At 43.3% G+C, this 21,558-nt stretch overlaps 2 protein-coding genes and 1 pseudogene across 3 annotated transcripts in view; 1 reads left to right on the top strand and 2 right to left on the bottom strand.

Moving 5' to 3' along the window:
* The first annotated feature begins 400 nt into the window (after positions 1-400).
* WDCP (WD repeat and coiled coil containing) lies at positions 401-14,727 on the top strand. 2 transcript variants are annotated; one of them, XM_014458356.2, is made up of 4 exons: positions 401-503; positions 3,297-5,148; positions 10,363-10,480; positions 12,077-14,727. In XM_014458356.2, exons 2-4 carry the CDS (start codon positions 3,316-3,318, stop codon positions 12,292-12,294), a joined length of 2,169 nt encoding a protein of 722 aa, XP_014313842.1. In that variant the 5' UTR covers positions 401-503; positions 3,297-3,315; the 3' UTR covers positions 12,295-14,727. The 2 variants fall into 2 exon arrangements, with proteins under 2 accessions (XP_014313842.1, XP_023612216.1); XM_023756448.1 differs by lacking the exon at positions 401-503 and having other exon boundaries at positions 3,004-5,148.
* On the bottom strand, positions 12,963-18,397 carry LOC102429602 (annotated as a pseudogene).
* MFSD2B (major facilitator superfamily domain containing 2B) overlaps positions 18,150-21,558 on the bottom strand; it is a 10,700-nt gene continuing 7,291 nt past the window's right edge. The window contains exons 6-9 of the mRNA XM_023756426.1: positions 21,447-21,556; positions 20,914-21,057; positions 20,343-20,519; positions 18,150-19,231 (exon numbers count right to left, since the gene is read on the bottom strand). Coding sequence (XP_023612194.1) covers positions 19,201-19,231; positions 20,343-20,519; positions 20,914-21,057; positions 21,447-21,556 — 462 coding nt within the window. The 3' untranslated portion in view covers positions 18,150-19,200. The remainder of the gene's footprint in view (positions 19,232-20,342; positions 20,520-20,913; positions 21,058-21,446; positions 21,557-21,558) is intronic.

Raw genomic sequence — 21,558 nt, forward strand, 5'->3', positions numbered from 1 at the left:
AACAGGGGTGTGTAACTGGAACAGGTCAGTGGAGTGGCTTCAATGGAATGCACAATATTTTCTGTACAGATAAAAACATTTTTTAAGAAAAACAAACCCCCGCAACATTTTTCTGAGGAAATTTTGTAGTTTAAATAGGTCCTTAACCCCTTCCCATCCCTGACTCTCTACATCCCCCAAAAAACTTAAGAAACCGTCTTGACTTTAGGGCCCCTGGACTCCTTAGACTAAGAGAACCGATAAGAAGTGGGGAAAGGCGTTAAACCTCTTAAGAGAAATTGCGTGAGGTTTACAGTCGGGAGTTTCACCTGGACTACAACTCCCAGAGATCTCTGCGGCAAAGCCCGAGCTCATTGGTCAGTGGAAAAGACCCTCTCCTAACGCGACACACATAAAAACCAATAGGCTGGCGGCGTTCCCGAGCTTTCCCCGACCATCTCACCTATCAGAGGCCTTGGAGTCGATGCTTCCGGTACCCGCTGCGGACTTTGGAACCGCGTTGGGTGAGTTGGGGCGGCTCCGGGGAAGCTGGTTTACTGCGGGGCAGTGAGTCCAAAGGTGCTTTGTGTCCGCTGTTGCCCAGCCTGGAGGGTGTGGGGAGCCTGTGGGTGGGCGGGGTGGATGGTGGAGGGGCTGGCCCGTGGGAGACGGTGAAAGACACTCAGGCGTGCGGGCAGGATGGGCAGAACGGTGGGGGCCGGCGTGCGGGGGTTAGTGGATGCGGAGGAGCCGCGGGTGCGTCCAAAGGCGTGAATATATTCCCCGTGACTCGTGAGTGACATTTCAGGGAATATATCCTAAAGTGACCATCCAAAAGAAGAAAATGCTTTATGCATAAAGATCTTTATAAAGCGTCATTTATGATAGGCTCAAGTGGGCTACATCCGGTGTCTCGCAGTGAGGGAAATTATGCACCTTCACCGAGTGAATATTAAGTGGCCTATAAAGATAATTTACAAAACTTTTAAATAATATGGGAAGATGCTAATATATAATGTTAAGTGAAAAAAAACAACAACAATGCGATACAAAATTGCACGGTGTGATTGAAAAAGTTTAACCAAAACTGCATGGTAAAGTCTGGAGGTGTGTAATCATAATTTTCTTTGTGTGTGAATATACCTTTCTTGTGTGTTAATTCTTTTTTCCCCCAAACACAAGCGACAGTTTGTTTAGAAAGTAACAGGTATAAAAAGGTGAGCCAGCTGGGCTGCCTGGGCTCAGGAGACAAGTTATAGAGGCAAAAGAGAAGGGCCCTTGGAGCTTAGGAGAGAGAAAGGCAAAGACCACGCGCCTTGGTGGGGGGGAGGGGGGGGAGTGTAAATATTTTACAAAATACCAAATAATTGGAGGCCTCCTGAAGGTCATTTCAACTTTTGGCCTCTTGGCTTTTTGTGGGGAGACTCTCTCCCCCTCCTGGTTGCTAGAGCAAAGGGTCTGTGAACTGAGCGCAGCCTACGGGAGTTCTGAATGTTAAGCAATTGCCATCCGGTGAACGGGCAGTGAAGCTGATTCTCAGCTGCTGAGAAGTTAGAGTCTCAGCTGACTAGAGGGAGGGGCAGCCGTGGTTTATCGTGCCCACCAGCCTGTTTTCTGAGCCTGGTTCTTGAGCTTATTATTATTATTATTTTATTTTATTTTGCTTAAGTTAACCAGAGTGGTTTCTGTTGTTAATACCCGGGAACTCTGACTTATACCCCATTTTTGTCCAAAAGAAAAAATTTAGTCCTGGACAGTGTGGCTCATTTGGTTGGACTGGTCTCATGCACCAAAAGGTTGTACATACCTAGGTTGCGGGTACAGAAGGCAACCAATGGATGTTCCTCTCACATAAATGTTTCTCTCTCCCTCTCTCCTCCACTCCCTCTCTCTTCCTCTCCCTGTCCTTCCCCTCTCTCTAAAAAATTAATAATCGTATTCTCCAGTGAGGATTTTAAAAATGTAGCACATATAAAATCGTATATATGGCCGAAACCGGTTTGGCTCAGTGGATAGAGCGTCGGCCTGCGGACTGAAAGGTCCCAGGTTCGATTCCGGTCAAGGGCATGTACCTGGGTTGCGGGCACATCCCTGGTGGGGGATGTGCAGGAGGCGGCTGATCGATGTTTCTCTCTCATCGATGTTTCTGACTCTCTATCTCTCTCCCTTCCCCTCTGTAAAAAATCAATAAAATATATTTTTAAAAAAATCGTATATATGTATAAAGAAATATACATATATTTCTTTAACAGATTCAAAGGCTATACACCAAATTGTTAACAGTGCTTTTTTTCAAGGACTTAAGATTTGGGGGATGGGGTGGTGGCAGTGTTCAAGAGGAATTGGAGGAAACATTTTGTTTTACTTTAGACACCTCTGGTTTGTTTGAATTTCATAGCAGTGAGCATGTACTTTAGTCATCTAAATGTCTGGGGGGGAAACCTTAAGAATGAAAAATTTGAAAGTAATACTTGCCTAGCCTAGTTTACATTATTGTGAAGGATTGTTGCAAGGAGCAAATGCAATCGGGAATGTGAAACTATTCTGAAAATTAAGTGCTATTTGAAAATGATGAAGTAGAAAGAGCAATAGTGACTTTTGAGTGTCATTTCAGTATAGAGGTAAAGGCCATTGAGTCGTGAATATCATTTATTGAATTGGCAGTGAAAGGAGAATAGAAATTAGATGATGATGGAGACTTTTCTCAACTTTTTAATTTGAAACTTTTCTAGCTTGAAAGTTCAAAATCCTATGAATACTGACATAGTCTCAATCTGAATTCAGCAATTATTAACATTTTGCTACATTTGCTTTAGTTTGCTCGCTCTCTCTATATATACCAAGTATATACACACATACTTTTTTGATATATATTTTGGGGGGGGGGGTTTGTTTGTTTTCTAAAGCATTTGAAAGCAAGTTGTAGGCATTATGACACTTTATCCCAAATACTTCAACATACATTATCTTAACAATAAAGACATTTTCCTACATAACCACAGTACCATGGTCACACTTAGGAAAATTATTAACTCTACAATGTTATCTAATATCCATTCCATATTCTAATTTCCCCAGTTTTTTTGGGGGGGGGTAGAAAACTTTATTTCCTCAATTTAAGATCCGAAGATTATATGTTGCATTTGTTTGTTTTGGCTCAGTGGTCTCTGTGAACCTGCCACACTCCTCCTATCCTTTTATCCTCTCACAGTACTGACCTGTGAAATGTCTAAGCCAGTTGTCTTGAAACATGTCCTATATTCTGGATTTCTCTGATTACGGTCTCAGGATGTAGCTTTTCTTGTTAATTATTTCAGATGACCTTTATCAGAAAGGATGGAGTTGGGAAAAGGAAAACTTCTCAGAAGTGGGCTGAATGCATTGTATCAAGCAATACACCCAATTCACGGCCTTGTCTGGACCGATGGGAAGCAGGTAGTCCTGACTGATGTGCAGCTTCAGCGTGGAGAGGCCAAGTTTGGGGACTCGAAGGTCATTGGGCAATTTGAGCATGTGTATGGGGTGTCGTGGGCCCCACCTGGGATAGCGGACACGCCCCCTCTGCTCGCTGTCCAGCACAAGCAGCATGTCACTGTGTGGCAGCTGTGTCCCAATACCACGGAAACAAGCAAGCCGCTGCTGTCTCAGACCTGTGAGATTAGAGAACCGCGCCCTGTCCTTCCCCAAGGCTGTGTGTGGCACCCACAAAGTGCTGTTCTGACGGTGCTGACTGCACGGGATGTCTCCATTGCCCATAACGTGCACTGTGATGGTTCCCGAGTGAAAGCGGACAGCAGCGCCCAGGGCCTTATTCACTGTGCGTGCTGGACCCAGGATGGCCAGCGGCTGGTGGTGGCCGTAGGCAGCAGCCTACATTCTTACATTTGGGACAGTGCTCAGAAGACTCTTCAGCGGTGCTCCTTCTGCCCAGTATTGGATGTGCTCAGCGACGTGCGCTCCATCGGGGCCGCTGTGGACTCACAGGTCGTCCTAGCCACTGAACTTCCAATAGGGAAGATTTGTGGCTTAAATGCATCTGAGACATTTGGCGTTCCACCCAGCAGTGAAGACACTTGTCTGTATACGTCACCAGTTTCTGATGAGATGCCCTCTGTGGATAAAGGGGCAGCCTCTTGTGGAACAAATTCCGACACATCAGTGTCTCCCTTTTCTTCCCGTTCAGATCCTCTGGATCTAACTCATATACGTTTCAATGGATCTAAGTCTGAGAGCAATGCCCTCATTTGTCTAAGAAAAAAGAATTACTTGGCAGGAACCGATCTGGATTCTTCACATTTGATTCTTGTGACCTTTGCGCAAGTGGTGACCCAGGCCAAAAAAGTCACCATTCCAGGCATTCTGGTTCCTGATCTAATAGCATTTAATCCGAAAGCAAAGGTGGTAGCCGTGGCTTCCAATACTTGTAATATAATTTTTATCTATTCTGTCATTCCAGCGGTTATGCCAAACATCCAGCAAATTCAATTAGAGAGTGGTGAGAGACCAAAAGGCATATGTTTCTTGACAGATAAATTATTATTAATTTTGATTGGAAAACAAAAATCCACTGATTCGACATTTCTCCCTTCTTCAAAGTCTGATGAGTATGTCATTCGCTTGACTGTTAGAGAAGTAACGTTGAAAGAGGAGTTTCCAGTAACAGTGAGCGAAAACCAGAGTGGCTATACTACCCTCAGTGCTCTGTTAAATAAAGCAGAGAGGAAAAAGCCAATTGAGAGTCTTTCCCCAGATATTTGTCACCAAAACAGAGGACTCTTGTTAACAGCTAATAGCAGTAGTCAAGGTGGAAGGCCTGGAAGTACTTTTATTAAAGAAATCAAACGCCCTCCATCCAGTGTGTGTGATGACTCCATAGCCCTGGAAACTCGAGAGGCCGAGCCCGTTGACGGGTCAGCGACGCTGCCCAAAACCAGCAGCACACCAGACTTCACCAGCACCCTGGGCCCTCTTAATCTCCCTCCAAGAAAGAACTTACAGCGGGAAAAGGAAGCTTGTCAGCTCTCTAAGGAACTGGAAATTTTATCTAGGAAACTGATGGAAGTACAGCGAAGTCTCTCTGAACTCACAGACTTCCTACGTAATGGAAAGAAGTCCTCTCCAGTGTATCCGCTCTCTGAGGATCTGCCTTACGTCCACATCTCTTACCAGGTAATTCCTCCTTCAGGAGCTACCACTGTACATAAGCTCCTGCAGCCAGTAGTCACTGCCAGAAAAATGGTTGCAAAAGATAGTGTTTAAATTGAACTTGGCATGTTATGTTACAGGCAAGCTGTTACACCTTTACAGGTTGGTTGCCTGCCAACCACATGGACACACATACCAGGATACACTGATTTTTATCATGTGCATGGTGTGAAAACATGAATGATTGCACTTATTCTATCAGTTCATATTTAGAAAAAAATTTTTTTTAGTTGTGCTGTTTCATTGTGAAACTTTTTTCTTATGCAGTGCAGACCCTCTTCCATTTATAAGAAATGTCAATGCATCTATTTATGCATGCATATGCAAACGTAGTATTACATAAATAGCATCCTGTCACTTTATCACAGCGGTTCTCAGCCTGTGGGTCGCGACCCCTTTGGCGGTCGAACGACCCTTTCACAGGGGTCACCTAAGACCATCCTGCATATCAGATATTTACATTATGATTCATAACAGTAGCAACATTACAGTTATGAAGTAGCAACGAAAATAATTTTATGGTTGGGTCACATGAGGAACTGTATTTAAAGGGCCAGAAGGTTGAGAACCACTGCTTTATCATGAACACTTTCCTTCCCTATGGAACTGACCTCTGCTCCTCCCCACTTAACTAGCAGCTTAATGTGGATCCTTCCATAGTGTAATTCATACTCATAATCTTACACAGTCCTTTGCATAAATAGATACATAGGTACAAGTGATATATAGGTTCAGGGGTGGTTATTGTTTTATAGAAATAGGGTATATGGTGTACTCTTTACTTCATGCTGAGAGTATGCTGTTTATTCAGGCGTTCCCTGTTGATGGACATTCACTTTGTTTTCAGTTGCTTAGTGCTGCAATAGTATTCTTGTATGTATCCATTTGTTTTCCTACTTTTGTTTCTATTGGGTTGGTTCCCAGAAGCAGGAATGCAATTTGAATATATGTTTCTACTTTAAAAAAAAATTTGCCAGATTGCCTTTCAAAGATTTTTACTTAACAATGTGTCATTACATGCTCACCAGCAACCTTTTCCTCACATCCTCATGAATATGATAAATGTGAAATAGTATTTCACTTTTATTAATTTCTTTTTTTCTTTACTATTAGTGAATTTGAGTACATATGTCTTCATGTTCTGGGGCCAATGAATGAGTTACCTATTGCTCATTTTTTCACTATTGAGTTATCAGTTTACAAGAAGTTTTTGTATATTATATAAATTAATATGCATGTAATGTCTAGATTTTCTTGCAATATACTTTATTTATTTATTTATTTATTTACCTATTTATTTATTTATTTATTTATTTAATCCTCGCTTGAGGATATTTTTCCATTGATTTTTAGAGAGCATGGAAGGGAGAGGGAGAGACAGAGAAAGAGAAAGAGAAATACCCATGTGAGAGAGAGACACCTATTGGTTGCCTCCCACATGAACCCTGACCAAGGCTGGGGATCGAGCCTGCAACCGAGGTACATGCCCTTGACTGGAATCGAACCCAGGACCCTTCAGTCCAAGGGCTGAGGCTCTATCCACTGAGCAAACCAGCCAGGGCCCTTGCAGTATTTATTTTGCTTTTTACATTTGTGTTTTTTAATTGATTTGAGAGAGAGAGGAACATTGATTTGTTGTTCCACTTATTTATGCATTAATTGGTTGCTTCTTGTATGTGCCCTGACCCGGTATCAAACCAACAGAACTACCTGGCCAGGGCCTACATTTACATTTTCAATCTTTAATTAAATTTTTGTGTATGGGCCACTTCTATTTTCTGAGAGTTAGATAGCCAGTTGTGTCAGCAACATTACTAAAAATTCACCTTTATCCCACTGAACTGAGTCTACCATATTTATCACATATAAACTTATCTGTACTGGTATCTAATTCTAGATTCTCCGTACTGCAACTGTTGGAGGGTGGATCTCTTTACCTAGAACTTTATCCATATCACGCTGATTTGATTACTGTAGACATATATCTTCGTTTTAAAAGATACTTGCAGCTCTAACCGGTTTGGCTCAGTGGATAGAGCGTCAGCCTGTGGACTCAGGGGTCCCAGGTTCGATTCTGGTCAAGGGCATGTACCTTGGTTTCGGGCACATCCCCAGTGGGGGGTGTGCAGAAGGCAGCTGATCGATGTTTCTCTCTCATCGATGTTTCTAATTCTCTATCCCTGTCCCTTCCTCTCTGTAAAAAATCAATAAATATATTTTTAAAAAAAAGATACTTGCAGAAAATTGGTATTGAAATCAATGATCAATATATGTAAAATTATGACTGAAATAATGGGCAAAGAGTAATATTTTAATTTTTTTTCCTTTCTGAAAACAAGAAGCTGTTTGGTGGCCAACTCAGGGATGTAAGTTTTAAAAGAACCAAAGAGTAATTTAAACAATTCCATTTTTTATGAAAATTTCAACACATCTTTATTTTAAAAAGTGTAAACACATAGGAAGACTACATAATGAAATCCTGTAGTTCCTAAACATAACAGTTAACATTTTGCCATATTGCTTTTTTGTTGTTTTCTAAAATAGTTTAAGTAAATATATGTCTTTCACTTAGGTATTTCAGGATGCTGAAAAATACAAACACATTTGCTTCAATAACTACAATCCCATGATCACATGTGATAACATTAACAATAGTTACTATTATCATTTAATACCTAGTCCTTATTCAGATTTCCCCAATTCTCCTTAAAACCAGATAAATCACAAACTAGCTGAAAATAATTTAAATCACTGATTTAATTGTTTTTCAAATTAATTTCACAACCACATTAAGAATCTTAGTTATATCATGTACCAAAGCTCATTGAGACACATGTTTATAAACATTTGACATCTCAATTCCAGATTTTTGAGAGAATTTTTGTTACATTGTCTTTAGCTAAAATAGTTATTTAAATGGTTTTATATAAATATCTGAAGTTTTCTGTAAAAAAGTTTTTTAGTTTTTAAATAGTATTTATAAATGTGAGATTTAGATTGGATTTTTTCTTCCGCTTTTTAAAAATTCTCCTCCCTTCTTTTTCTTTTTTTATCCCCCCTTTTTCCTCTTTTTGAATAGTTAATTCATTTACCTTGTTTAAAAAGGAAAACAGAATTTAATAAAAAGATAGATATATACTGGGAAGTCTTACTCTCACCCCATCTCTGCAATCTGTTTCCCTGACCTCCTATAGTTAACATTTTTATTTTTATTTATGCAGATACTAGCAGATATTACTATATATATGTTTTTAAATATATTTTATTGATTTCTTACAGAGAGGAGGGGAAGAGGGATAGAGTTAGAAACATGGATGAGAGAGAAACATCTATCAGCTGCCTCCTGCATGCCCCCCACTGAGGATCGAGCCTGCAACCAAGGTACACGCCCCTGACCAGAATTGAACCTGGGACCCTTTTTTTCAGTCTGTGGGCCGACGCTCTCTATCCACTGAGCCAAACTGTCCAGGACACTATATATTTTTATTTCCTCTTTTACACAAAGTGTAAGGCATTATATCCAGTGTTTTGAATCTTTCTTTTTCCATTTAATAATATATCCTCAAGAATTCTCCATATCGCCCTAGCCGGTTTGGCTCAGTGGATAGAGTGTCAGCCTGTGGACTGAAGGGTCCTAGGTTCAATTCCGGTCAAGGGCACATGCTTGGGTTGTGGGCTCGATCCCCAGTAGGAGGCATGCAGGAGGCAGCTGATCCATGATTCTCTCTCATCATGGCTGTTTCTATCTCTCTCTCCCTCTCCCATCCTCTCTGAAATCAATAAAAATATTTTTTTTTTAAAAAGAATTCTCCATATCAGCATATAGAGCTTTTTTCTTTTTCTACATCTGCACAGTATTTTTTTTTTCCTAATTACAAAAGTAATATGTGTTCACTGGGGGGAGAAAGGGAATGTAATCAATATAGGAATAATTAATGTTGAAAGTAAAAATTCTTCATAATTGAACCCTTAGAGAAAATCACAGAGTTAGTTTTAAGTAAGTCTATATTTCTTCTACCAAATAATAACATATTTTTTTCTTTTGTAAACATTTGTAAATGTGAAATTCTGTATATTTTGAGTAAAAGAAATATGGGGTATTTTGCCTTTTCAGTTCTTCAGTTTCACAGTTTATAATGAACTGATTGAACCAAGCTGTTATCAATAATTACCTCTGGAGGGGACTTTACTTTCCACATTATAAATTTATGTTTTACTCTATATTGAGGATATATCCCTTTTGTAATGAGAAAAGTGAGAGAAAAAAGGCAAAATAATCAGTAGCAAGGAAGAGTTTCTCCTGTAATTTCCAAAGTGACATTTTTTATAGAGTTCAAATAAATGATTAGTTGCTTCTGGCCTTTATAATTTATTAATATTTAAAATGTTAATAGTAGACATGCTCTTTTAGTTGTTTATTCTTCCACCAATGTAGTACAGTTTATCTTCCATCGTTGAAATTATATTTCTCAGTAGTCAGAAAATGAGTAGTAATAATTTTAACAACAAAATAAGTTAGATACATAACTTGCTAATAAAACTCTTCTTCAAATGCTTACAGGAAGTTATTGTTGCAAATAACATAATTAGAAGTTATATTTTTTATTTTATGATTATACCTTTGGACTCTTAATATATCTTAAATTAGAGCTGTAATTATTTTATATTTTCTTTATCTAGGGATATTTGAAACCAATTTTAAAGATGAATTAATGTTTAATAAGACTTTAAAATTTAATAGTCATTTTTATTTGGAAGTGAATTTTGACCAGTTTGTTTACTTGTGCAAATCCTTAGGGCAGTCTTTCTTGGCATTTTTCCCCCCAATAAAGAGAGCATTAAGTTTTGTGAGTTATACCTAAAATAGCCAGGCACCTGTTCCTCACCATCAGATTGTGTCTCTTAGGCTGCCGTCCATCATCTGTAGTGTTATTAGTCAGATCCTAGGACAGCCAGTTCCTAGTGATAAAGTTCTAGGAAAAGTAAATTAGGGGTTGTGTTTTGTTCTGACCCTTTAGTTGTGTTAAATAATAGAGCAAAAAGCTCCTGATATAAAACTGAAGTCTAATTGATAGTGGTACTAGATAAGGATTTTAAAAAACTATTTACACTTTCTAAAGAAATGTTAACTCCATTGCTTCTGCAATTGGCTTAACAACTTTTTTTTTGTATTTGAAGAAACATTATTCTGTAGAATCTGTTGTTGAAAAAAGAGACGTGCTTCTCTGCCACGGCAAACTGAGGCTCAGCACAGTGCAGCAGACTTTCGGCCTCACTCTTGTTGAAATGCTGCATGGTAGGTAAAATCCAGAAATCAACCCTGCCCAGCACCCCTCCTTCCACCATCTGTTTTGTTACTTTCACTGGTAATGAAAATGATGTGTACTGATCATTCCATGAATCTCTAGATAATTAACAACTATTATTAATTGCCTGCTGTATACCCAGGCCTGTTACACCAGACATATGGAAAATATGTGTTCTGCCCTAAGGAACTTATAGCCTAGCTGAAAAACCTAACTGTATACATGAAAAACTAGAAAAAAGTTACAAAGCCATATACAGGGTGGGGCAAAAGTAGGTTTTCAGTTGGTCGTATTGAAAATAATGCAATAATTAATAAGTAATAATACAAGAATAAATTGTGTTGAGTAATCATAGCTATAAACCTACTTTTGCCCCACCCTGTATAACAACTGCAAGGAAATCACATAAAAACCTCATATAAACCTGTTGCACTAGAACATGAAGATCATAGCAACATTGCAGAATATTTCTGAAAGGGGTTGTTTTAATGTGCAGCAAACATATGGACATGAGGGACGCTTCTGGATGGTGAGGGACTGAGTCATGCCCACATTCCATCAGGTTTTGGTTTTCTTAGGCACTTGACTGGAATCGAACCCGGGAGCCTTCAGTCCGCAGGCTGACGCTCTATCCACTAAGCCAAACCAGCTAGGACTATATATATATTTTTTTCTTTTTTTAATATGTTTTTATTGATTTCAGAGAGGAAGGGAAACGGAGAGAGAGAGAGAAAAACATCAGTGATGAGAGAGAATCATTGATTGGCTGCTTCCTGCACGGCCCCACACTGGGGATCGAGGCTGCAACCTGGGCATGTGCCCTGACCGGGAATTGAACTATGACCTCCAGGCTCATAGGTCGACACTCAACCACTGAGCAACACTAGCTGGGCTGCTATATTTTCTTTGACATTTTGGTGGGTTCCAGTGGTGGCCCATTATAAATAACATTAATGAAAACCTCTCTATTTTACGTGTTGTTTTTGTAAAGTATAGATTTTCAGAAGTGAAATTACAAGGTCAAAAGGTTAAGACACCATAGACTTGAAAGAGCCAGAGAAGGTCCAGGCATGCTGATGGCCCTCGGCTATCCTGGAACTAGCCATTCAGGATTTTCTGGGCCATTCTAGTCTAGCTCTAGTCATTTTTGCCTCCTTGGGTGTCCAGAGGTTGGTATGGATCTAAAGAGTAGAGAAGGTTCCTCCATAAGAGTGGCTGTTCCCAACCTCGCATATTTTCTGGAGAAACTGATTAAGAGCATGTAGGTAAGGTAGGGACACTCCACACACAACCCCTAACGTGTGTGCAGGCAGAAGCCCAGATGCATACCACTGAGTAATAAATGCCCAGCCAGAGTGAAAAGTGTATGTCCTTTAGCTCTGCCTAAGTCCTCAACATCCTCTTCCTGCCATATTACCAGACCCTCCGTAACAGTCCTTCCATCTCCCCATTCTCTAAAGTCTTATGATCAGGTTTAATATTATCAGCTACTGAATTCTTCCCCCAAAAAAGTCATATTTGTTGTTTTTCCTTGTGGAATAAGATGAAATATCCTAAATTGCCTATGTGTTCATTTTACTTTGCAGACTCCCGCTGGATCCTTCTCCCTGCTGATAGTGAAGGCTTCATCCCATTAACTTTTACAGCCAAACAGGAAATACTCGTAAGAGATGGCGGCTCCAGGTCAAACATCTTCAGAGACTCTTTGTCTCAGAGTCTTGATTCTGGTCCTTGTCTTGAAGTCTTCGGAGAACATACAGCCCAGCGTTTAGATGCCACCAGCTATTCCAACCATCTAGGCTGATACTTGTTTGTAGAGTATTTGCTGCATAGCTTTTCAGATGAGACCATTACAAACAAGATCTGTTTTCCACTGTGGGCTCTCCCCTCTCACACTGTCACACACAGGTGAAGCACTTGCCTGGTTGGCTCGGCCCCTTCTCCATCTTCCCCAGAATGAGGCTCACGCTCGGAGCGCAGCCTTTGTTAGCTGGCTCAGAAAGTGCTTGCTTATGTATTCATGAGGTGTGGTTTTGTCTGAAGGCGGAATTCCCAGAACAAGACAATGTAATGGTGCCCTGTGGATTGTGTTTTATGGTTTCTCTGAGGCTTTCTGTCCCAGCCCAGAGCTGTGTTAAAGCTCTCTTAGAAGCACTTAAAAGGTACCTCAGCACTGTGATAGATCTTTCTCTTGGCTTAAAGATGAGGATAAGGAGTGCATATCCTCCAGCATATTCTTCTTAGCCCAAACCAGCAGAAATCTACAGAGCTCAAAGGAAGATAAAAAGCCACTGACTGCTACCTCCCTCCCCCGCTCTGCTCCCTAGAACAGGATGGACCTCCCAGAATGTAAACCTAACTCTATTGCTTCCCTAGAAAATTCTGGCTGACGAAGGTCCGGATCCTCCTAAAAACTGGCCCTGGGCAGATGTCAAAGGACATTTCAGTGCTTTGACCCTTCTAGACCCCTCTTGGGTGTGTGCTGATGTTACTAGTACAATGCCAAGAACAGGCGAGGTCTAAGGCGTGGTGTAGTAGACACATTATATTTAATTAAGCAACCCTCCCTAGTTTCTGTGTTGGGGGTTTTAACATCATTGGTTGGATCTTTTGTTTTGTGTACTTGCTCTTTTTTACAATCTTGAAATACCACATTTCTATGATGTTTATTTTCCATTTCAGGTTTTCCTGACTCTAGATTAACACCAATATCTTCAATGTTGACTTCTTGGATTTTTTCCTTGGTTGCACAAGCCTCCTCAAGATTTTCTCCAAATTTAACTTTTTCTTGACTCTTCATTGTTAGAATATCTGCAATTGCATGTCGCATTTCTTCAATAGGCTGAGCTCCTGCCAGAATGGCCTTCTCAAAGATTGAGATAATATTTTCAATAGAACTTGTGAGTGGTTCAACACGTGCAAGGCATATCCAATACTTAACAAGTGTTTTGGCATCTGGAATATTTTTAATCAGGTCATTCAGTATGTTTAATACTTCTTCTTTGGGGCATCCCTCATTAATCAGGTTTAGGCATTCAGAAAATGTCTTGTTTACTTTTTCAGTAAATAATCTTTGTTCTTCTCCTTCTCCAAGGGTAGTCCAAAATGACCCAACTGGTTTTTCATTCTGTCCTTCAGCTTCAGGCTGGGTTATTACTGAGCTAGGAGGCCTTTTCAACATTTTTCCTTTGCTAGCTCTCCACTCAGACGAGCTTTTCTTTCTTCTGCGGTTTCTTTGGGCTGAGCCCTTCTCCTTTTTTTTTTTTTCTTTTTGGGCTGAGCCCTTCTATTGATAGTTGCTTTTGCTGTAGTATGTCTGCACTACTCAGTGGTTTTTTACTTTTCTATCTGTTTGATATTAGAAGATGAAGCAGGTCTGGCTATCATTTCAGATGTGATGCTTCTTGATACTGTCTTATTTCTTTTTACTTCCTGAGAAGAAATGGTGTTGACACTAGATAAAACTGTATTTAATTGTAGTAATTCTTTCTCATGAGACCCTTTCCGAATGTAACATTGGCAATGCCTTGTTTCCTGGGTATTATGAGTATTACTGTGGTGACTTCTAATAGGAGGACATAAAAGTTGTTCATTCTGAGATGTAACCCTCACAAATGTAGTCGTAGTCATCATCTTTGAGGCTCTGTGACTTTTTGCTGTTACACTGCTGGTGTTGATAGGCTGAGGTTTTGCGGCCTTAGAGATAGGAGTTGAAAGTTTCTTTGTTATTGCAGAATGCTCATCTTTGACTTGTACAGGCTTTCTAAATGAATGAACCTTAGATTGAACAGTGTGGCCACGATAAGATCCAAGCACAGGTTTCTTGAGCACGTTAGCATCTTGCTTTGGCTTTTCTGTAGTCACTTGTTTCTTTTTATTATTGTTTTTAATGTGAAACGCTTGGCTTAATGTCATATGTTGACCTTGGCGATCATTTGTAATTGGTAACAACTGCAGAGTTTGATTATTATTCTCCAAGTTATATATATCAGTGGCTATAGTTGAATTGGTTAATTCATTAGAAGGTTTTAACGGAATACAATTTTTTCCCATTGTTACATTATTTTTGCTCCTTGTAGGTCTATGGACATTTTCTTTATCAGCCATTTTTGTCTTAAGTTTCAGGACTTTTGTCTCTTCTTGGACCAGACCCTCAGATGCCATCATTCCCTCGTTTCTACTGGAGAATTTCTGATTTTCCTGTTTGTATGCAAAAGAGTTTTTCTTTTTAACAGATGCTCCTTGAGTTTTTGTTTTTTTTTGCTCTCTGAAGGAGAACTGGGCCCTCTGACTCGGGGGAAGCTGCAGGTCGCCTGGAACCACTAGAGATTCTAGCAGTAAGCCTTCCAGGAAAATCCTCTCCTGCTGTCGGCCTCAGCTCTTAAATTGTAACTTTATTTATTTATTTTTTTAAAAATATATATTTTATTGATTTTTTTACAGAGAGGAAGGGAGAGGGATAGTTAGAAACATCGATCAGCTGCCTCGTGCATACCCCTTACTGGGGATGTGCCTGCAACCAAGGTACATGCCCTTGACCGGAATCGAACCTGGGACCCTTCAGTCCGCAGGCCGATGCTCTATCCACTGAGCCAAACTGGTTAGGGCTTAAATTGTAACTTTAATTTTGGTGTTTTTCTTTTCCTTTAGTCAAGTTTTAGAGACTAGCATAGAGTCTGTGAGAGAAAATATTTCAGAAAGTTGGAAATTTCACTGAATCTGGGATAAGCCCTAAAAAGTACCAGTTATAAATAAGGGCTAAAGGGCCAGCTTAGTATAGTGGAAAGAGCCCTGAGCCCAACTCTAGATAAACACAGCATTTCTTACTGCCTTCGAGCACGTTATAAATTTCATTTACTGCAGCATAACCAGTCGGTCTGTGTGGCTAGTCATCACATCTGCAGACCCTTGTTTCAGCCATAGAAGCTCCATTAGCACATGGTCATTTTTTTCCATTGCCTTTAAAATTATCTGGAAAGAAATATTTTGCACCCTTGGGGACTCCTGTCTGTTACAGTTTATGAAGATGGAGCTGGGATAGGAAAGAAGCAAGGGCCCATTTTGTGGTTCAGATGCATTAGAGAGCTGGTGGGATAATGGAAGAGGAGGCCACTTGTCTGTACTCAGTTGCCTGAGAGCAATGCCTGAGGACAGTCTGAGGCCTGGCTCCATTTTCTGGGTGGGATGAAAGCACAGACTGTGAAGCCTAACGAGGGGGTTGGGGGACCCCATAGTAAGTTCAAGGTAGGTGCCTCAAGGTGTATGTTACAGTCAGCGTTTCACTGGTCAATCTTCAATAAAATCACTCATGGTTGATGCAGCTGTTGTGAATGTTTTGATGGTATTTTCTTTGTGATCATTGCTGTTATACAGAAATATTCTTGATTTTATGTATGTGTATGTTGTGTGTATTTCTTCCTCTGGTGGACACGTCACCAGAAAGGAACATGGCCCGGAGCAGGTCTGCCTTGGGCGGCTGGTAGTGTGTGGGTTCTTGACTTCGTGCAGGAAGGATTTCACAGTAAGAGTTCAGGTGATTTTGAGAGTAGATGTATTACAGTTGGGGACAGTGAAACAAAGAAAGAGCCTAGGATAGAAGCAGCAGCAGAAGGGAGCCTAGGCAGTGCTCTGCTCTGGCTCCTTAGAAACATTATGGGAAAGAAGTGGGCCACGCTGGGCTGTGTGGACTCACTGAGAAGTGAAAGCCCCAGTGGCAGAAGTGAGCTGAGATGGGGATGCTATCAGCGTAAAGGGGTCTTGGACACAGGTTCAGGGGGTTAGCCTGGGACAAGCTGCCACTGCCTGCTGCTCCCCTGGTTGCAAGGCTCGTGGAGACCGTTAGAGTTTGGGAGAGAAAAGTAAAGATGCACACCTCAGAGGGAAGAAAGGCAAGTGTGTGCTCCAGAGAGAGCCCGCACTGGCTTGTCTTAGGGATTCTTAACCTGTTTCTAAAGGGGATTTTGGCAGAGGTCTCAGGAGGATCTCAATAGAATATTCAGCTTTGCAGGTGTGTCCTTTAATATGCTGATTAATCAGAGTCATTCTCTTGTCCGTTTCACCCTCAAAGAATGTCACCAAAGAGGGACCCGGACAGCATGGGGTCTGCCCCTAAGTGGTCTGGAATGTTTAAACCATTTGCTCCTAAGTGTCCCTGGTTAGGGAAGATAAGACCTTGTGATTTATTATCTTGTTGGGACCAGTTTGTTCAGCTTTCTGTCTCAGTTTCCCCATTATACTTGCCACAGAATATTTCTAGCTCAGATAGTTCCGAATATAAATTCTTTAGTTCTTCACAACAAATCTGATTCCATGACAACTCTCATACAAAATATATTTCCTTTGCCTCTGCTATTATTATAGTCATTGGAACAATAGAAGATAATCCAGCATTTGCTGCTTTTGGAGACAGGGAGAGAAGAGCTAATTTCTTTAAATTATTTAGCCTGACCGCAGTGGCTCAGTGGTTGGGCATCGATCTATGAACCAGGAGGTCCCGTTCGATTCCTGGTCAGGGCACATGCTCAGGTTGCCGGCTTGATCTCCAATCATGCAGGAGGTAGCCAATCAATGATTCTCTCTCATCATTAATGTTTCTATCTCCCTCTCCCTCTCTAAAATCAATAAAAATATATTTTAAAAATAAAATAAATTGTTTAATGTTATATTGAGAATATTTTACATAAGGAAAGTCATTTACAAATCCCATTTTGTGCCCAAATTTTTCTAAAATTTGGATATTTGATACATGTGATAGATATAAATTATAGGAAGGCTTAATAATAAAATGAACCACCAACCACCTAATTTAAGAACTATATTAGGTTCAAGACCATCTCTACCACCGCCTTAGACAAGTGGCTTAAGCCAGTGGTTCCCAAGCTTATTTGGCCTACCGCCCCCTTTCCAGAAAAAATATTACTCAGCCCCTGGAAATTAATTTTTTTAAAATTTTAATAGCAGTTACTCATCGCCCCCAAATGCACCTGTGGCCATCACCGCCCCCCTGGATTGCTGCAGCGCCCACCAGGGGGCGGTAGCGCCCACTTTGGGAATCACTGGCTTAAGCTCTCTAAGCCTGTTTCCTCATCTGAATAAGAGAACACTAGTTCCCGCTTCATAGGGTGGCTGTGAGGGAGAAACGGTAGGATACCTTTTGGCCAGCCCACGATGGCCCTATCTCTGAGATCTAACCCCTGACCCCCAGAGCTGTTCCCTGCTGCTGTATAGCTGCTCCTTGAGACTGCACCCTGGGAAATGTAGGTGATATAAAATGTGGCACGTCATTAGTAGATGAGTGGATAAAAAAGTTGAGGTTCATTTATACCGTCTGGAATACTATGCAGCAGTAAAAAAAGAAGAATCTCTTACCCTTTGAGACAGTGTGGAGGGACCTGAAGAGTATTATGCTAAGTGAAATAAGTCAGAGAAAGACAAGTATCACATGATCTCATTCATATGGAATCTAATTAACAAAATAAACTGATGAACCGAATGGATCCAGAGACATGGAAGCATGGAACAGAGTACGGAATCTTGGAGGGAAGGTGGGGGAGGGTGGGTGGGTGGGAGGTAATCAACCAAAGACCTTGTATGCATATATGCATAACCCATGGACGCAGACAGGGGTGGTAAGGGGGGGGGGCACGGGGATGGGCTGGAGGGGGTCGATGGGGGAAAATAAGGACATATGTAATACTGTTAACATTCTGCGCTCTCACTGGGAGGTCAGCTCCCTCTCTGTGGAGGAAGCCAGAGGCTTAAACCGAGCTCAGACGAGCATCTCTGTGCGTGAGTCTGAGTTCTGGCAGCCTACGGGGTCTCTCACCTAAGAGGCCGCCAAAGGCCCGAAGAGGAAGTGGAAGGGAGCCTAGCCCTGGGCCGAGGGATGATGGAGGGCCGTCCACCATCACACTTTACTGACTCAGTAGAAGACAAACCTTTTAATGTGGTTTTTTTGTTTTTTGAAAAAAATAAACCTCAGTGGATCGTTTCCAAAGATACGGCTTCTAGAAAATGGTGGTTCCTGTACTTTTTATAAAAGTTCAGAAAAAAATATTCCCACAAAAATAACGACTGTTCATGAAAATGATCCATCTCTGGTGGCTGGACAGTCTGTGCCCACCTCTGGGAACAGTCATCAACCTGACAGAGAGAGAGGTTCGAGAACACCCCGTGCCCTGCTCCGCCTTCTCATCCCCACTGCTGTCCCCTTCTCTCCCCCTGGGGTCTGCTGGCCGCCCTGCATCTGTCTGTCCTAACAACACCCCCAGCCTGCCCATCTGTCCCCACTCTGCCCATTCATGTGACGTCTGTCAGTCTCTCAGATGTCCACTGTGGCATCAGGAAGAACAAAGGGTCTGTCTGTGTGTCTGTCCTGTCAGGCAGCAGGTTGTTGGGGAGTCTGCAGGCCAGGCTGGCCGAGGCTTCCTTTTTTTCAGGACAAGCTGCTATTGGGATGCTTTCCAGGTCAAACGTCACCTGGAGCCAGGTAGTCAGGGGCACAGGTTTATCTGAAATGGTCTGTGGTCAACAGGTAAGAAAAAGACAGGTGGAACCCAGGCCCAGTCCCTTCTGGAGAGGTCACTGAAGGCTCCATATCCCAGGGAAAAGGTCACGTGCACGCTGCGAAGTGGGGGTTCTAAACGGCTGAGAAGAGAGGGGGACTTCGAGCCCAGACGATGCGGGCTCCTGCTGTTGGGCTCACGAAGCTTTAACTTGCAGCGAGGCTGTAGCTGGTCCTCCTGCGGGAAGGGAAGAAGCCCAAGAGGATGAGGGAGGGTGGGGTCTCTGCCCTGCCAGGCCCCGTGGAGGTGTCAGTGGCTGTTCCTTGTCTTCCTAGCAACTCCTCCCCTCACACACACCCCCAACCCTGCGTGAACAAAGCCACAAGCCTGTTTCCCCAAGTCCCATCAAGCAGCTGTGTGTCACTCCCTGAGTGTAGCACATGAGGTCAGTATTACTTGACTGGAGTCTTGAGACCAGCCATGCTGAGGGATGAGGGATGGATGATGTCACTTCCTGTCTCCCCTGTGTGGTCCTCTGTGTGTACATGTGAGTGCATGAGCATCTGCAAAGATGTGGACACGTGCTCATGAAAGTCTGCAGCACCATGTTGATACTGCAGCACCTGCTTGGTCTCGGGCACTGTGCTAGGCTCTTAGGACATAAAAATGAATAAACACAAAGACATAGCCTCAAGGTCTCCACAGTCTACGGGGAAAGCCGGACAGTGAGCAGATCCGACTCTGCAGTGGAACCAGTGCTCTGGGAGGGGGAAGGGCAAGGCTCAGAGAGCTCTCAGCACAGCCTGTCGGGGGAGGAGTGGAAGATGATCATCCATCTCCGGGTTTCGGCTCCCAGACAGGAGGGTGGTGGAGCTGACTGGGACAAGACCATGAATTCCTTTGGGGGATCATTAAGACTGACTGCCATGGTTGTGGGACGTCAGGTGGAGATATCCAAATGAGAGCCAGAGGTGTGGATCTGGAACTTGAAGGCAGTATGGGAGTGGGGTGGTAGGGTTGGCAGGAGGACAGCAAGCACAAGAGGTGCTCGGGGTCAAGCAAGTGGAAGAGGTGCCCGGGATTATGGAGAGCAGAAGGAATAGGGGTGAACAAGGGAGCCCTCCCATACCACCATCCTACTGGTTATCAAGGAGGGAGACTGAGCAGCAGAAGAAAATTTAGATGGCGTCACTGAAGCTAAGGCAGAGTCTCCAAAGGCAGGATTGTTCAGTGGTGTAAGCACCGCCGGGGGACCTGCAGCCTGGTTGGTCTCACATCGGCACACTTCTATGTGCCTCCGGGGGTGCTGGTAGCTGTCTGTGTGTACCCGTGTGCATGGGGTGCCCACCTTCGAAGGCTCAGCTGGTGAGAGGAGTCCTGGCTTGGCACCTTTGGACCAGGACCCACCATGAGGATGCAAAGACCGGTGAGGATCATGCAGGTGGGCACAGCACCGATGAGGACCTTGAGGGTCACCACCACCTGCTCTGCTTGCTTGCAGGCTCCTGCCTCATACCCCGCAAACCTGGAGAAACACCATCCCATCATCCAGCCCAGACCCTCCCGAGCCTGGCTCCCTGGGGGAGGGGTCCCAGATCCCCCACCTCCACACTCTCCTGAAACTTGGATTCATTTCCTGGCCAGATCAGCCTAGCCAGGCTGGAAGGGAGTGTTGAGGGAATGGGCTGGTCAGGAAGGAGTTCAGAGAGAAGTGAGAATGTGGCGGGCTGAGGCTATGGCCCTCAAGAAAGGCACTTTCAGTCACATTCCCAGAGCCAGCTGAGGAGGTGTCTGCCCCGCACTTTCCAAAGAGCAGAGCTCAGTCCCCGGTCCCCGGGCTGGCTGGGGTGGGGGACTCTGCCCTCCTCCCACCCAGCTGGTCTTTTGTGCCTCCGCCACAGCCCAGCTCTGGGACTCACTCAAGACTGAGCGTGGAGATGCCCAGGGCCCCTGCGCCCGAGAGCTTAGTGAAGAAGACGTAGGACGAGTAGAAGATGGTCTCTATGCCGGGGCCGTGCTGGTGCTGCAGCTGGAAGTCATCCACCACGTCTGGGAGCATGGACCTGGGGGAGGGGGCTGCAGAGTTATCCCCCTGACCCCCCTGGACAGCCACCAGCCTGCAAGCTCTCTGGGGGCAGAGACCAAGTCAGGGTCATCCCTGAGTCCTCACTACCCAGGGCCAGGACTGGACCACAGAGAGCCAGGCACTGTGTGTTGGCATTCCACCCGCACCTCTACACCCCCACCCCTGGCTGCCCACCATGCCTGCTGCTGGTGCTCTTTTAGGAGGGCTCCCAGGACGGAGCGGGTGGCCTCCATCCCTGCCAGTGGGAGAGTGGCTCCCCAGCACAGGCTGGGCATGAGGGGCCGGGCACCAGGTTGACATGAAGGAGGGCAGACGCATCAGGAAGGACATGAAGCTCCCACGTTCCCTTCCCCTCGCGCAGCCTACCAGGGTAGCAGCAAGGACAAAGCAATGCTCACGCCAGACACAAAGGCCACGATGTATGCCACGGGGGCTGTGGGCACAGCAGCCAACAGGATTACAAAAGGCACCATCACCT

The sequence above is a fragment of the Myotis lucifugus genome, unplaced genomic scaffold (genome assembly GCF_000147115.1).
Source record: "Myotis lucifugus unplaced genomic scaffold, Myoluc2.0 scaffold_94, whole genome shotgun sequence".
Classification (NCBI taxonomy): domain Eukaryota; kingdom Metazoa; phylum Chordata; class Mammalia; order Chiroptera; family Vespertilionidae; genus Myotis; species Myotis lucifugus.

What these genes read in the sequence shown, in the direction of transcription:
- WDCP (XM_014458356.2), top strand. Translation starts at nt 3,316, where the DNA reads ATGGAGTTGGGAAAAGGAAAACTTCTCAGAAGTGGGCTGAATGCATTG. An exon ending in ACGTCCACATCTCTTACCAG is followed by an intron (nt 5,149 to 10,362) that starts GTAATTCCTCCT and finishes TTGTATTTGAAG; the next exon opens with AAACATTATTCTGTAGAATC. An exon ending in TCTTGTTGAAATGCTGCATG is followed by an intron (nt 10,481 to 12,076) that starts GTAGGTAAAATC and finishes TTTACTTTGCAG; the next exon opens with ACTCCCGCTGGATCCTTCTC.